The sequence below is a fragment of the Pollachius pollachius genome (genome assembly GCF_949987615.1).
Source record: "Pollachius pollachius genome assembly, chromosome: 5".
In the NCBI taxonomy this organism is placed as follows: domain Eukaryota; kingdom Metazoa; phylum Chordata; class Actinopteri; order Gadiformes; family Gadidae; genus Pollachius; species Pollachius pollachius.
The window spans coordinates 10533588-10550671 of NC_136938.1; the positions used below are offsets into that span (position 1 = coordinate 10533588).

The 17084-nt window shown below is 42.6% G+C and overlaps 1 protein-coding gene across 1 annotated transcript in view; it reads left to right on the forward strand.

Moving 5' to 3' along the window:
• The window catches only part of tln2a (talin 2a), a 120892-nt gene that overhangs the window by 18115 nt on the left and 85693 nt on the right, over window positions 1-17084 (forward strand). The window contains exons 2-4 of the mRNA XM_079736318.1: window positions 1905-1946; window positions 15327-15505; window positions 16301-16398. Coding sequence (XP_079592444.1) covers window positions 15370-15505; window positions 16301-16398 — 234 coding nt within the window. The 5' untranslated portion in view covers window positions 1905-1946; window positions 15327-15369. The remainder of the gene's footprint in view (window positions 1-1904; window positions 1947-15326; window positions 15506-16300; window positions 16399-17084) is intronic.

Consider the following 17084-nt stretch of genomic DNA (forward strand, 5'->3'; position numbering starts at 1 on the left):
AACATGTGAAATAACAGAACTTCAATAATGCAGGAAGAATTACATTACATAGGAAATTACATACGGTATAGCTTAACATGTGAGTTGACATGACATCGGAAACCGGAATAACATGTGAAATAATGGCTATTTTAGTTTGGAGTTGAAAACATGCTAACCTGTGAACCCAAAACTCTTTGTTTCAATGCTGGGTTAGTCGCTCAGCATCTGTGCAAACTTTAATTTCAGTTTAATGAAATATTGTAAATTCTTTTGATTTTGCTTCCTTCTGTGCACACAACCATCCCTATATGTGCTTAAAGGAAACATTTGTCATTGCCCGCCAGCCAGATTTTGCTGTTGATAGATGCGTGTTAATCACGTGTATTTCTGTGCGTGCATGTGTGCGTGACAGACAGCCACTGCTTAAGCCCTTCTTCCTGCTGAGCAGCCCATCCTTGGCCTTCCCGGCTGTGCCAGATCCTTCAGCAGCTTGTCAGCCGTGCACTTCGGCACACCATGTCAGAGCCATCATCTACAGCCTGAATACCTCCCACTGAATACCTCCGGTAATCTTCTGCCGGTACCACCAGGAAAGGACTGGTGGGATGTGGCAAAAATGGAGTACCTCATGATTTCTGTCTCTACCTGTCTTGCCTTTCATGGTTCTTCTCCAGGTGCTAGAAGAGGTTTGTTGTGTTCTGAATCTGATGTGAAAACTGGTCTGTTGCAAACTTTGCAAAGAACAGATTATTGTTCGGTGTCAGTCCTTTTTAAATCCGAACCATGTCCATACAACATACGTTTTAGCTGTTTTGGGTAGGTGCTCCTCTTGTTTCGGTCGGGATTGGTTTACGTTGATATCCATGGGTTCTTTGTTGCTGTCCTCCATGTTTGCTTATAGTCCCCTACTCTTCCCTCTTCTAATCAGTCCCACATGCAGAATGTAATGCAGTGCGTCTTCAAAATGATGTAATGAAATGTTGTTAAGGACTTCTGATGCATACTTACCCCATGATAGAAAATATGTAAAAATATATGTATGGTAGTCATTTTTCCATCGTCAAACAAATGTATCATTATTTGCGCAGCCCTACTTCAGAATACATTACTTTTAGAGTAGAGTACCCTCTGAACACCTCCATTATACCCCAAGAATACCGCTCAGCCCCTTTTGTTTGAGCCATACCTCATGTACCCAAATATTGCATTGTCAATACAAGCAGAAAGACAGGGGATACACCACGTAACATCAGACTGTGTGTGTGTGTGTGTGTGTGTGTGTGTGTGTGTGTGATCAGGAGTTTTTTTTCTTCTCCTCTGGTGAACAGTTTTCATTCTCAATTAGGACTTCATTTAAAGAAGACCGCCTTAATTATTCAATATCAACTGTCGCTTGACATGCGACCGAGTGTGTAAGCCTTGGTAACAGAGTGTGACTCCAGGAGGCCATTTAAGATGTGTTTTTAGGTTTCTCTATGCAGCTTAGCGCTGACCTGAAGTCCTGCCGTGGTTCGCTTCCGTCTCGAAGTATACTTCTTTAATGTAGAGCACTAGACCTAATTTCCCTCTATCTGCTTAACCAACCCTAAGAGCCTCCTGGCAGTAAGCTGCTAATTATTCTGTATGTTCCAATTATGCGGTACGCCTCGAGTGTATCTGAAGTTTCCAACACACTCTCCGTTCAGGCTCCCGCCATGTACAACAGCATCTTACAACTTTCTCGGTCTAACAGTGCACACTCACTGGGCCCAGCAAAGTGTCTCTGTGGGATATGAACCACACAACTTCCACGGATTCTTCCATTTGGGACTGCATCAATGGTTACATTTGTTTCAGGACGATGTGTGTTTGAGTATCTTGAATCTGAGCCTGTACTCTGTTAGTTCTGTAGGTCTTATCTTGTCTTTGTTTCTCCCTTTTAGCTGAAAACACCCGCAGACGTCCTTATCTTTCTCTGCAATAAGGTAAGAGTCTCAATGAAAGTTATTATGGCTCAAAACACAAAGGACAAGTGTTTATGCTTCGGAAACATGGAACATTATATGAAAATGAGCACACAATGCAGTCATATATGTTGTTGTACTTCAAGAACTACACAAAAAATTAATAAGACCTGATAAAAGTGTCAAAGTAATAAAGGTAAATGTACAAAAGAAATAACAGCTTTATTAAAAGCTGCATTTCCTTTCTCCCAACACCTCCAATAAACGATGCATGCCTACATGCACACACACACACACACACACACACACACACACACACACACACACACACACACACACACACACACACACACACACACACTCTCTCTCTCTTTTCCCATGGCCCGCCAAGCAGTTTGTAGCAGCCAATGAAAACACAGCATCTGGACACCAGCCACTTCACATAACCACGCTCGACAATGATTTGCACTACCATTTATTAAAGATTTTTATGTCTAATTAATGGCAGCTCGATGGGGGGGCCATGTCTGTTTAAACGCCACATGCCCAACCAGAGTTTCATTAGATGAGCTTTGGATATAAAGATGGATGTATTGTAATAGTGTGTGTATATATAATTATTGATGTGTGTGTGATCGGACCGGTGGTGAGCACCAAGTTAGTGTTTTTTTTCAGCGGGTTGGGCGGACCCATGATTGGCTCACAGCAGGGCAACAAGTGGGTCTCGGGATGGTAATAATATAAAATGTACTCAAATATTTATTTGCGTGCCCATTCTATTTCATTAAGTAGCATTAGGATGTAGTTTAAACTTTGAAGGCTAAAAAAAACAGCATTGATAAATGCAATCATCTCACTTTTTGGACATGGTAATGTGAGTGTAAATGCTTATTTTTGGCCAGGGGAAAGTAGCTCAGAGTGCGGGACATAGGCAAGAAACCACATAATCACATTTTAAAGACGTAACAATTTTACTCCACACATTATTTGGTGGGTGTAGCTCCTGGGCCAAACATAAATCTGCAGGTGTGTCACGGCATGAAAACATTTGGGAACCCCTGCTCTAGGGGACATTTGAGTAGTGGGTTAGTTATGGTTAACGCGTAAAAGATTAGTAGAAGATTAGTAGACCCTCAACTACCACATTACTGATTTTTTTTTTCTCCTCATCTCATCCATATCATTAACAGTCTTAAACTTTTAGTGATAGTCTTTCTGAGGAATTTAAGCTGGCACAAAATTCTTAAATGTTAAGGTGAAGAATACATGTTGTGTCATCACAACATGTATTCTTCAGCATCAAACATCAGCGCACACATCATCAAACATCAGCGCACACAGAGGATAGCTGTCCAAATTCTTAATTATTAACAGTTCAGGAGAATCTGGTAAACTGTGGCAGTTTGGCAGAGGTAGACAGGAAGCATTTCAACAGCCGACCTAGACCTTGACAGGCTTTTTGTCATATATATTTTCAAAGTAAAAGCACACTGTTAAGGATTGTGTAAATACTCTGGCCTCAGTTGAATTTCCTGTCAGTCGTCTGTCTGTACTGTTTGGTTTTGCTTGGACTTGTATAAGAGCATTAAAAGAGACAACCATGACTATATATAAGAACTTAATCGCAAATTTTTGAAAATAGCTTTCATTTCTGGATCAAAATGTCCCTCCAATTCCAAAGGTTTTTTTATTCCCTTAATTAATATAGCATTTGCTATGACTGTAATAAGGAAGGCTCTCTAGACTAGTGTTTGGCCAATTGAAAGACTCGTCCGTATTTTACTGTCTCTTAGGGTTTGGACTGACAGGTCCTATCACAAAAACAATCAATATTTTATTTTAGTTATTTTATTATTTTAAATAGTTGATCTTATTCATGCCTATGGATGATTCACCAGCTCCAATTGTTCTTCATGATCTCCAGATAGAGTCCAAAACTTGGTGAAAATAACATGCCTAATGGTTGAAATTTCTTGACAATAAAGTACATATTTTCTTTAGTCTACTGCACTTGGCAGAAACTCATAGATGCAATGTATTGCTAGATTGAAATACAAATGTTGTCATAATTTTTGAATTATGGAAGACTATTGAATGTTTGATTTTATTTAACTTTGAAGACTTCGGTAGGCCTCAATGTGTTATGCCCAATATCAGTGTAATTTTTACTTGGAACAGATGCTGTCGAGTGGAAATATTTAGTCAGCCAGTTGGTTTATCATCCCTGCACTACTTGACCTCAGACCTCAACCTATGGGAGAGAGCAACGTTTGTATTGATGTGTGTGTCACCTAACTGATGGTAAGCAGGGGGCTTGTTTGGAGGTCTACAAGATGTGGTCAGCATGTTTACTGGTCTGTATGCAACCTTCACCATTGCTAGAAAAAATAATTTTGTCTGTTCGGAGGGTGGTCAATTTATTTTACTTGTATTGAGTACATGCGTTGATTTCGTTCTCAGCGTAAGTGGCTTTAGATGTAAGCTTATGTGAATTGACTAAATGTAAATGCAGTGTTTCCCCCAGCACTGTATATTTATATAGGCGGCCTTAACAACAATAGGGCCCCGCCTTGACTACCAATGTGTAAAAATATATCTTCATATTTTGGTAACACTTTATAATAAGGTGCCATAATAAATAGCAAACTAGTCATTACCTAACCCTTTGTTAATATTTGTTAATTGTTACTAAAATATCTATTTGGCACAAGTTAATAGTTTTTTCATCATTAATTAAATACTAGTTGTTTCCATAACCCTAACCCTAACACACGACCCTAACCCTAACAAACGGCCCTCACCCTAACACACGGCCCTAACCCTAACCCTAACCATAAAACACGGCCCTAACCCTAACACACGGCCCTAACCCTAAACCTAACACACGGCCCTAACCCCTAACCAACGACACTCTGTGGTCAGTGGAAAATATTAACTTGTGCCAAATAGATATTTAAGTAACAATTAACAAAGGGTAAGGTAATGACTAGTTTGCTATTTATTATGGCACCTTATTATAAAGTGTCACCTATATATATTTTTTCTTTTTATTCTGTGTTATGCATTAACAAAGTACAAAACTTTCGTAGGGTATGGAAACATACTTCCATCAGGTACAAAGAATAAAGATAAATAATGCATTGGTAATACACAACAATAGTCGTGCCATAAAGCTTTTTGAAAATGGAATTGAAACGGCAAGTTCTAACTCTCGTCCACTGATGGCTTGCCTGAGTGCATAGTTCAGCACTATAATGAAGAGGAGGGGGGCGAGGGTGTCTCCTTGTAACACCCCTGCTAAAATGTCAAACTCCTCACTGTCGCCATCTGGGGTTACCACCCTTGCTCTTGTGCCCTCATCCATGGTACCTATTGCCCAAAGTAGGTTAGGAGTGACACCGTAAGCCTTAAGAATGGTCATCATCACTCCTCTGTGTATTGAGTCAAAATCTTTTTTGAAATCAATAAAACTCAGGATCGCGGTCAGGTTGTTCTTTTTTACCTCTTCGATTATCCTCCTTAAGGCTAGGATCTGGGATACGGTGGCTCTCCCCTCTCTAAAGCCATTTTGGTTCTCTCTCAGGTGAGGGTCGATGGCATCCCGTATCCGATTCAGTATCATACGGTTGTACATCTTTGCAATGATACATGTCAGACTGATGCCTCAGTAGTTGTCTGGCTTTGAGAGATCTCCAGATTTAGGCACCGGGATGATGTTGGAAAGAGACCAAATATCGGGCTTGATGTTTTCCATCAGAGCTAGGTTGCAGATCTCCAGGATGATGTCGTCGAGGTTGCAGTTTTTAAGGACCTCTGGGGGAATGCCGTCTGGCCCAGCACTTTTCCCTTGCTTCAGGGTTGATTTTACTGCTGCAAGCTCGCTAATTGTAAAGGGGGCATTTTGAGATCTCTTAGGACTGCCGATATTTCTTCCTCAGCTCCATCCACTCTCGGGTGGGTGCCGAGGAGATCATGGAAGTGGGTGAACCAGGTTGTCACTCTGTCCTCTGGGCTGCAGCCTGCTACCTGTCCATCCTTCAACCTCTTGCGCCCACTCATCTCATTTATGACCCTCCATGACTCCCCATACCGTTGTTCCCCCTGCGCTGCTTCCACTCTCCGTATCTTCTCCATCAGCTCCTCCCCTTTGATCTTGTTGTAGGTATTGAAGAGTCTTTGTTTGGCCTCGTTCAATACTCCACGCCTCTCGGTGTTCCGTTCGCGGTCAAAGCTTTGTTGCGCCTCCTCCACCATTGCACATGCCTGCATGACCTCTGGATGTCTAGACCTTGGGGAGATTCTGATCCTTTCCTTCTTCGGTACGCACTCCCTGCTTGATTCCACGTTTGCTGCAACAAACCGCTCATACACTGTGCTAGGCCCTTCCTCCGTATCCAGCAGTTGAAAATGGTTCCTCACTTCAACTGTGTATCTGTCTTGGAGGTTGGGGCTTCCCGAAAAGGTCTTCCAGTCATGGTGGATCTTTGGGCTAGGCTTGGGGACCCTCAGGCTCAGTCCCACCCTCATGGAAACCACTCTGTGGTCTGACAGAGTCGAACGTGCTGTACGGCTCTGCGTTCAGGATCGAAGTCCTCCAATTGCGTCTTACCAGTATGTAGTCCAGCAGGTGGACCGGGCTTCTGGTAGCATACTAGAAGCCCGGTCCTGGAAGGTCCATCCCTTGCCCATTCTCTTCCGGAACAAGGTGTTCGCAGCCAGTAGCTCGTGTTCCGTTAGCAGAGCAGCAAGTTGTTCACCGTTGCGGTTAGTGCTTTCATGATACGTGATTGGTGTATCCCCTGGTCCGAGCCTCGTGTTAAGGTCCCCCAGAATTGCTAGGAAGTTCTGAGCCGGAACATCCCGGAGTGCTGTTTTAAGGTCCCCATAGAACTCTTCCACTTTCTCGACTGCCGCTACATTGGTAGGTGAGTACACTACTATGATGGTTGTAGCTGGGTTGCCATCGAAGTCTGCAATAAGGATCCTGTCGGTGCGCTGGTGCACCCTACGGAGAGCCTTTCGTGCTTGAGGATTTAGCAGCAGCCCCACACCTCTCGTTGCAGCCTGGGCCTCATTTCGCCATGCTGATGAGGTGATGAACGAGTAACTCCCCACTCTGCAATACACAATCTGGTCCTGTTCATGTGTTCCTGTGCTCCTGGACTCCCAGGATTTCCATTCCCCTTTCCTCGGCACAGTGTGCTAGCCCTGCCAGCCTTGCTTCTTCTGTCACTTTGTTTGCGTTGAAGTTTTCCATTATAAGTTGTCCCCGACAATGCAGGAGTGCGTTAGATGGGTCCCTGTGTTCAGACTGAACCCTCCCTTTCAGGTTTGGGGTCCTGACGTCATACTGCCCCCTATGGGGGGGATCAGCTCCTCCATCTGCCACGTGATTCCTGCGGACTCCCACCACTGGAAGTATAGGATTTGCGATGATTGGATTCTCCATACTGTTGAACTTTACAATGTGCATAATATAGGGCTGTGGGGTACAACTCCTCAAAGCTAAACTGTACTTGCTGTTAAAGTACTATGAACCATTCATAGTCTGACCCCTCACCTGCTGATCAGTCATTGAAAATGTGAACTATCTTGAATATTTGTCTCACGACATACAACTTGGCTACACTCCTTTTGTTGATATCACCATCAATTGTGGAAAGGCTTTAAACGATAAACGGGACGAGATAGGGGGATAGCGGACCTTCAATTTGGTAGATTATTTTGTAATGTCAACATGTGAGGTTTTTAGAGGAGAATGAATCTCTGAAAGTTCTCTGCTCCAACCTATGGATCCTTGTTCTCTTGCTAGTACTTTGGCTATGGTACTTTAATGGATTTTGTTTTTGTGTGATACCTGATTTTTCTTATAAATGCTGTTAAAGAAATGGGACGTGTTTTGTTTGGTGGTGACGAGATCAGCGGCTTTCTCGTCACCACTCCCTTACACACGCAAACACTTTCTCCCCCACTTCCTCCTTACGGGAGTGCCGTGACGAGTCACAAAGAAAGGCCTGAGTTCGGTCTGGGTTAGAGTCCTGACGTCTGTCTGGGTTGGAGTACCAGAATAAGGCCTTTGATTCGTGGTTTGAGTCCCGACGTGTGGCTGGGTTAGAGTCCTAGAATCTGGATTAGAGTCCTAGAATAGAAATTGACTAGAATCCGGGTTGGAGTCCCAGAGAAAGGACCAAGTTCCTTTTAGGTCCGGTTGGAGTACCGACGGGGGTACCAAATTCCTTTAGGTTGGGTTGGAGTCCCGACGTGGGTACCAGAGAGACTTTTAATCTGATCTTAAATACATTGCACTTTCTAAAATGCTGATCTATTTTACTCATTTATTTGCATATTTTTTCTTTTACTTATCTATTATTTTATTTTATTTTATGACAATGTTTATATGTGAAGCACTTTGAGTCTGCCTTGTGTATGAAAAGTGTTGGATAAATAAAGTTGTCTTGCCTTGCCTTAAAAAACATGCTGGTAGACCACAAGGATCTGACACTTTCTGCAAACTTTGAACAGTCAATTTTGACAACCTTGAATAAGCAAGAACTAATTTAACCTTGGTGGGCCAGTATACACATTTTAAATTGTTGCAACCACAAAAATGCATTAATCATTGAACACAATGACTTATTTTACACAATTAAGCTAATCCTTTTATACAATTGTATTTCATAATCACTTTGTAAAGCACCATTTTGAGGCTAGCTTCGCCACTGACGGCCATGTTACTAGTGAGAAATGTCCGTCCATCCTGTCAACAACCCCAGTGAGGGAAGACGGCCACCAGAGCAGCTGTGTAGCATAGTAGCATTGATCACCTGTCTCTTTACCAGTGTGGTGTTGTTAGCTGTTAGCATAATGCAGCTCTCTGACCAACCCAGCTGCCAACGAGTCAACAAACACAGTGGCAGGAATCACTGTTATTTATATCAGCTTCCAGTAACCCATGGCTCCATATCATGACCCTTTTTCTATTTTGGTTCTTCTTATGGTATTCTTGGAAACCGTAGTGTTAATGCTATATTGGCAAAAGGGAATGCCAGAGGATGCAGGAGAGGATGCTTTTTGATGTTACTTAAGCACAGTTTTTACGTAATCATACACATTAGGGGTAAACACATCCCTCCATTAGCATAGGCTATTGACATTAAAGTGATGAACCACACTACAGTACAGTTTATGGTAGAATATTTTTTTAATTTAGGCATTTTTATAGATGACACACTTCAATGATTACCCATCACAATACCATTCAACTGTCTAGCTAGCCTCAAGCGGTGCTGCGACAACAGTACTGTTTGTCATTAATATTATAATTGATCTCATTAATAGACGTGTGACTTGGCACCAGATTTAGTTTAACTCCTCAATCTGAGAAAACTAAAACAGTTCCTTGGTGCTGGACAAGGGAGGTTAATTTAATCCCCACCCCAGCTTCTCAAACCTCCAGGGGAGCACGGCTGATGTCTGGGTAAGCCAAAGGTCTTGGCGGGGGGTCGACATTTGAATTATGTGCTGAAGTTCTAAAAGCAATTTCACAGCAATAACTCATGTTTTACAACCTCCGCTACTGGTAGTTAATGGTACGGAATTACTTGTATATATTTGGCCTCTCCACATTTATGTTCTTCATCAACATCTTCCTCATGTTTACTCCGTCAAGTTCTGATTCTGTATGTTCGGCACGCGCACACACATGTTTATGTGTGGTGTTTCTCATTGTGTGTCGGATCAGTGTGAGTTATTGTTTAGCTCAGCTAGCAGCATTAACACTGCAAGGGTTAAGGGTTCAATTCTCACTGAGGCCAAAAAATGTATGTACTCGTATTATTGTACGCTATGGGTAAAAGTGTCCCATTCAATTTCATATGAATATTTATTTATTACGTTTTACTAAATAGTTCCACTCTGCACTTGTCTGTTATTTGTGCTGTTTGAGGAGCTGGGAGGGATGAGGGATCCTAGCGTTGTCATGCCAACTGGGACTGTAGCCTGGATCGAAGTGGCAAAGAAATAACCCAATAGTACACAAAGCAGATTCAGACAAACAGTCAGTTTTTCACATTTCGCAATAATTGATCAGTAGTTTAGGCTGTTATGGTTTTCTGATGCCGTTGTCTGTCATGGATGCTTCTAGAAATTACATTTAGTGCTGCAGTTCATATCTCTCTCATATAACAACCTCGTAAACAGACTCAGTTTCGGTCACACTCTCCCGACTTATTTTCTAATTCATCCACAAGTATATTGGCTGAACTTGTCTTGGTTTGCCATGGGAAAAGGACTGAATTGAAAAGGTGATTAGCATTTTTACTCAGCGCCTCTGAGAATTCAAGTGGAAGTTGGAACCTTTTTTCTCGAGATAAGTCTATACATTTAGCAGACTTAGTGGGAATATGGCCTTAAAGTGAACAGCTTCACGGTCTGTTTGTCTACCTGAAACGTCTGAGCAAGTCCTTGGCACTCTATCCGCTATGAAACTAATACCATGCACTGTCTAGATGCTAAACTCAGTGGGGTTAAATCAGGACAAACTGTAGCCAAAATGCTTCATGGGATAGAAGACAGTCTGTTTGTTGTCAAGGGAGCGCGGTCTAGCCCTCTAGTACTCTCTGATTGGCTCTCCCTTCCTTTTTATGTTATCCCATTGTTATCTTATCTGGGAGCCAGGAGCACATTTCATTCTCCCTGCTAACCATGGGAAATGAGATTGATGAGAATTATTCCGCTATACTGGAATGATTCACATGGTTTCATCCCGTTATTCAACAAAGCTGTTTTACAAAATATAATATCACGCCACAAGCCACATGTACACTGAGCAGAACGGACTGTAAAAAACGAATGCTTTAAACCATTTGCGTATCATCAATCATAATCCTTCATCCATCGTGCACTGCACCACGTTGAGTTCCTTGTATACGGGATCCTTAGTTCTGATTAAATAGAATAAATTAGAGTATTGTAATCAATATTATTTAAAATAATGCATTACATACTAAATGCATTTATTAAAAAAAAGTTGATTGTACCGGAAGGTAAAAATCTAACTTGAATCCGCCAAATATTATATTTAGAGATGTTATAGGGCAGGGGGCCTGAGATGTGTGGAGACTGCTCTGCAGGTTATAATGCACAGTCAGCTGCAACACCTATCTTCTTTCAATTACACACACTTGCATACGTACGCCACATCTATGCGGCGTATACATGTTGCGCATACATATGTATACGCCTCGCCAACACACACTCATACGCATGCACTCGTGCACGCATTAATGCCCATACTTGGTACAATTCGCAAACACACACTACACACTATGCAAGCACTCATGTCCAACCTTGAGTCATACACACATTTATACTCTAATTCCCAGACTTTAGTCATACACACACACACTCAGCACAATAATGGCAAAATCGGAGTTACACAGAAACAGAGACACACGGACACGCATACACACAGATGGAGCTACCCAGACGGAGAGAAATAGGCGGAGGCGCCGGTGCCGAACGTTTGTGGTGATGTATCTCTCTTAACATTCACACAGTCTCACACGGAGGTGCACGTGCACACGCAGGCAGCCAGCAGACACCCTGTGCGCGTGTAAGTCAGAGGGTATGAAGAGCATGTCCTCATCTGCCATCTCTGCCGCCCATCGGAGTGACTAACAAGCCTCATTTCCCATATTTAGCTCTCCTTTTAGGTGCTGGTTTATGTTACTCCTGAGTGTGTGTGTGAATCTGTGAGTGACACTATGAGTTGGAGAGAATGTGTAAGCAGGAGGTAGGAGCCAAGTTAGAGGCTGACAGTTGCTGTTGAAGCACCTGGCTAAAGAGGGAAAAGATGTCAGTACAGAATGGAAAATCACTCTGTCGCCCTCATTTATCCATGTTAACCTTCTAGAGCATTTCAATGTTCGGCCATTTGCTGTTAGGCAAATCAAAGACGTTTTGCCGCTTGAGCATCTTTAAATGCTTTTTCTATATATTTTTTATTAATTATTTTTTAAAAATGATTGTGAGAAAAGCATTTTTATTATAACAATGATTTTTCTTATTTGATCAATTTAATCTAAGAGGCTTTAAATTTGCATCAAACCAAAGTTCAGTTTTCTTTATTTCTCTATTCTATAATGCTGTTTTTTCTACGGTTAATAACCTTCTTGAACTACCCTACCATATTTTGTTTTTGGTGCTTAAAGTCATTCTGTTAAAATGAGCTTGATAGTAATTCATACTTTACTATAAATCATGACCGCTGTGCACACAGAGGTCCTCCCAGTGTAGCAGTCAGTCCTATTATACATAACTTAACTCCTAACACTCTCCCACCAATAAATCAAACTTGGGGACTCAGGGCGTAGTTAATCGCAGTGCTTATCGGACGATATTCATCATTCAGAGGCAGTACAAAAGATAAATCCATAATGGAAGCAACTTCATCCTTCAAGATTTTTTTTTGCCTTAATATTCATCTTTTATTTTGAAACTTTTTTTAACGGCCTCCCTGTCAGGAGACATGGGCTGTATGTTGTGAGGTGATGTCTGTGGTGTAGAAGATGCACTGTCTGTTGTGAAATGTGTGTGCATTGTATTTTAAGTCTATGACGCACACCTCGACTGCAAGCCAAGTTGGGGCTTTCTCGCTCCTAGGCCTGGCTATTTAAAACTCTCTGGTTCGTTTATTTTGGGCCGTTCGCTCCTCTTTAAAGGCACATAGCTTGGGAGGAGAAGGAGGAATACAGTCAAGCTATAAGGGAATCTCGGAAGTTACACCATGATGATGATTTTGTGCTTGTGTCATCCATTTTGGCTCTGTGGACTCAAATGAGCTATTGATGTGATGTTGCCAGCTATCAAACACACACCCACTGTCCCTGAGGTGTGTGTGTGTGTGTGTGGGTGTGTGTGGGTGTGTGTGTGTGTGTGTGTGTGTGTGTGTGTGTGTGTGTGTGTGTTACTGAGACGGAGGATTCCAAGCTCTCTATGTTCTGGCTCATTGATCTACAAAACAATGGCTGCATCTCTCTTGTCACTTTATGCCTTTTTTAATTTTTCAAGTCAACCTCTCTCTCACTCACTCTTTTCTTTTCTGCTTTTCTTGTCTGTGAGATCTGACACACTCTGACCCAGGGCTCATTCTATTAAGCCTGTGACTCAACTACACACACCGACACTTGATCCTTTTCCTCATTTGTGTTGTGTTGCACGACTTATTGTATGCCTAGTGTGTACTAGAAGCTATCTTATATATCTGCTTAAGGGCAAAGCTTTTCATTTACATCTTGGTAATCTTGGTATTCATACTGAATGTTTAACTTTTACGCTGCAATAATCCTGTTAAACATCTATGGCAACGAAATCCAAATAATGGACCATCTTTAATAACTCAAACATTCATAAACCCGGACGAGTCAATAATCAAATTGACCAAGAATTGCGCTCACGTGTCCAATTGCTTATAATCCACCCATCAACACAACTACTGTGTTGTGTGGATGAAGAATGAATTGAGAATAATGAGTTGTTGTGGTGGTGGGCTGGATCTGATGAATATCTGCAGAATATTCTGTGGTGTGAGGCTGCAGGAACATCAGAGGCGTGTGGGAGGAACTGCTACCACCCTGTCAGATGGCTTCTTTATCCTGGCAGTGTTGGAGCATGTTGCTGCGTGCGTCTGCGTATGTGTGCGTGTGCATGCATGATCGAGTGTGTTTTATGAAAGGCCCTACAAACTGATATAGGCTGCATTATCAAAAAAAGTAACGTAACGTTATGTGACAACACTATGTTTTTTTTTTGTAAACCGGTGTTGAATGGCCTTACAGATAAGCGGCGGGGATAATAAAGGCCTTCAGTCTTCAGTTGATATGCGATTTTTTTCGGATTGTGTATTCTAAATGCCTGCGATATTTTCAACCAGAAAGCTGGTTCGATGCCATTGCAGAGTTTATTTTTGCAGATCAAGAAAGTGCAACCTCACCTCTTTCTTGTTGAACACCCTTTTGTACTGATACCTCTCAATGTTTTTAAAGGTCTTTGCGACTAGTTTATGCAAAGGACCAAGTAGGACTTCAAGAAAGGAATACAGAATAACTTTTGTGATTTGAATAAGGCTTTTTCTTATGTAAACCTAGTGGAACCAGTTTATCCCCGTGTAGTGGACAACACAAACAGCACAAACAACACAAATGCATCCATCAGGTTTGGTGAAACAACAATGCTTTGCATACAGTACATACCTGACACACCTCTCCACCGTCCAATCAGTTTAACTCGATCACGCCCATGAAAATCACCGTGGCCGACCCTGGAAACAAGTGCACTGGCTTTACTTTCTGCCATCTGCGCGGCTGGGTCTATAATTCATACCCTCGTCAACCCTCACTGTCTGTGACCCCCACAACGTCTCACTTGGCAACCAGATTCTATCCATCCTATTAGGGGTCAAAAGGTCACAGGGGGATGAGGAGGGAGGGTGTGTACATTCATCATGGCAGCCCCTGACCTCTCCCTCCGGAACAGTGACTACAGAGGGAAACTATGTTCCTGTTGGCCCCCCCGACAGGAGGGGCTCTGTTTGGGGAGGTCAGTGTTTTCGAGGCCAGGGCCATACGCTAGAACTTCTTCTTCCCCTGCTCTCGTCTCTATGAATCACTGCAGTGTTGGCCATGACCGCTCCCTTTTAAAACGAACGGACTCACTGTTGCTCTCTGGTTCTGCACTCAACACGTACAAGAATAAAGCGACTATGGGACTTGAGTCCATGGAGTCCAATTAGAATGTCTTTTTGACATTTACATTGCAGGTGGATGTATGTGTGATTAGAAAATATTGCCAGCTCTAAAAGTGTGTGTGTGTGTGTGTGTGTGTGTGTGTGTGTGTGTGTGTGTGTGTGTGTGTGTGTGTGTGTGTGTGTGTGTGTGTGTGTGTGTGTGTGTGTGTTTTCTCAAGCAAACAGTGGTAACCTATGTCCACACACCACTGACGTGTTGCTATGTTCATGCATTTACCTCCTTCTGGGTCGATCGTGGCATTGACCTCGGACCGTTCAGATGGCCTGTTTATTACGATCGTAACCAAGGGGTGTAACCATGGACCTGTTCTTGTCCTCAAATAAATATTTTATTTGAATTTCTTACCTCTGGTCTGGGGGAACCATTATTTTATAGAGGTGGGGTTTGTTGAGGAAATGGTATATGGAATTGAACAGGGTAGGGCTTTTGTTTGCATGCGTGTGTCGTTCTCGTTTTGACTTGCTAGAACGTTCATCCATGGTCTATTGCTGCCGTCTCCTTGAAAGACAGCACATATGGTTCATCTCCAGGTGGTTAACCCTTTTTCATTGTATGACAATATTCATTTCAACCCGACCCTTCTGTCTCCTTCCAGGTGTTGCTGCACCCCTGGTTACCACAAACACCTTCCCGCCAAGATGGTGGTGCTGTCGCTGAAGATCTGCGTGCGCCAGTGCAACGTGGTGAAGACCATGCAGTTCGAGCCCTGCACGGCCGTCTACGACGCATGCAGGATCATCCGCGAGCGCGTTGCTGAGGCGCAGACCGGACAGGGTGAGAGTCATGGATGAACTGCGTAGAATTAATACATGATCTAATCTGCATAGTCCCGCGGTGAGGCAGGAAAGTCTCCTGTTCAGGGTGTTTGACTCCCAGCCAAAACGTGTCTTTGCAAGTCGCCTGACCTTTACCTCCTGTTAAATGGCCTATATCTAAAAACAAATCACTACTGTATACACTTTGGAGGCAGGCATCTAATTAATATTGATGAAATATATATGAATAGACTACAGTGCATTCCTTTTATGAAGCAAGGGTATTGGTATGGATAGATGCTGATATACTGCAAGTATCCCGTAAGTTCGATTTAGCCATTGACTTTTGCAGATACAGGTGATTAAGGAGCATGCAGGCATTAGGCACCATAGTCAAATAAAATCACAGGTAGGCTGCTTTTTTTTTATGAATCCCAGAACAATCTACCATAGCCACTAGATTGCCCCTCCCTGTAGAGGGATAGATCAACCTTTTTGTTTAGCCCTGGTTAGCCTTGTTGTCAAAAGAAACCTGTCACAGGGTAAATGAACGCTACAAAATGTCAGCTGTGTACTAAATGACTAAATATCATGTTGCTAAAGGCATCGCGTTGATGACCTATCGAGGTGGACTCTCCCTGCTGCTGAGCTAGGGACATCAAAGGGATCCCATTCAGCCAGCGTTTCCCTTCGTTCTGACCTTTCAATCTACCCTTCCTGCTCCCTTTGCCCATCAACAACGAGGAAGGAAATGAGAAATGTCATGAAGAAAATGTTAGTCTCAAATGTTATGTCTCCCTGTCTTCCTGCTCAGCCTCGGACTATGGCCTGTTCCTCTCCGACGAGGACCCCAGAAAAGGCATCTGGCTGGAGTCGGGCAGGACCATGGACTACTATATGCTCCGCAATGGGGTAAAGACATGTCTGCACAGCCCATATCAGGCCCTACATGTATCCATCTCCTGCATGAATACCTTTTCAGGTGCACACATATATAAAACATTTGTTTCCATGTGTCTGCTCTGTGAGTGCTTCCTGTTCTTTCCCACCATCTTAGGAGAGAAAAGATGCTAAATGCATTCATTAGCTTAACATGACATAAATTTAATGGCAACCTATGCAAGTGTTGTGGTAGGGGTTATCAAATATGCCTTGGTGTTGATGAATGTGTTTAAATTCATAAGGATCACAAGCAAGCTGTGAAGCCCAAACCATGAATTGAAGTTCATATTTGAACCGAAAAACCCACAGAGCACGTATAAGCAGGGCTGTATTTCAACGCTAGCTTCGTACAGGCCTCTTAATGAAGTCTTTTTAGGACACAGACATTCATAAACATTATTCCACATCTGTCCTGACATGGCCGGCAGCCGGGGACTTAGGCTTCATTTGAATACCACGGTATCATAAATATTTAAAATATCGATTTGAGATGAAGTTCTTCAGGTGCCGGCAGAGCCACACAAAAATAAAACACCCCTACAGCGTGGTCGAAAGTTTGTTGGTCCTGAGAACTCTTCAGCACTTTTTTATTAGCATTTTCACCTCTAAATACTTTCTCCCAGAGTAATTCAGCCGAAATTAAATCACAGTCACGC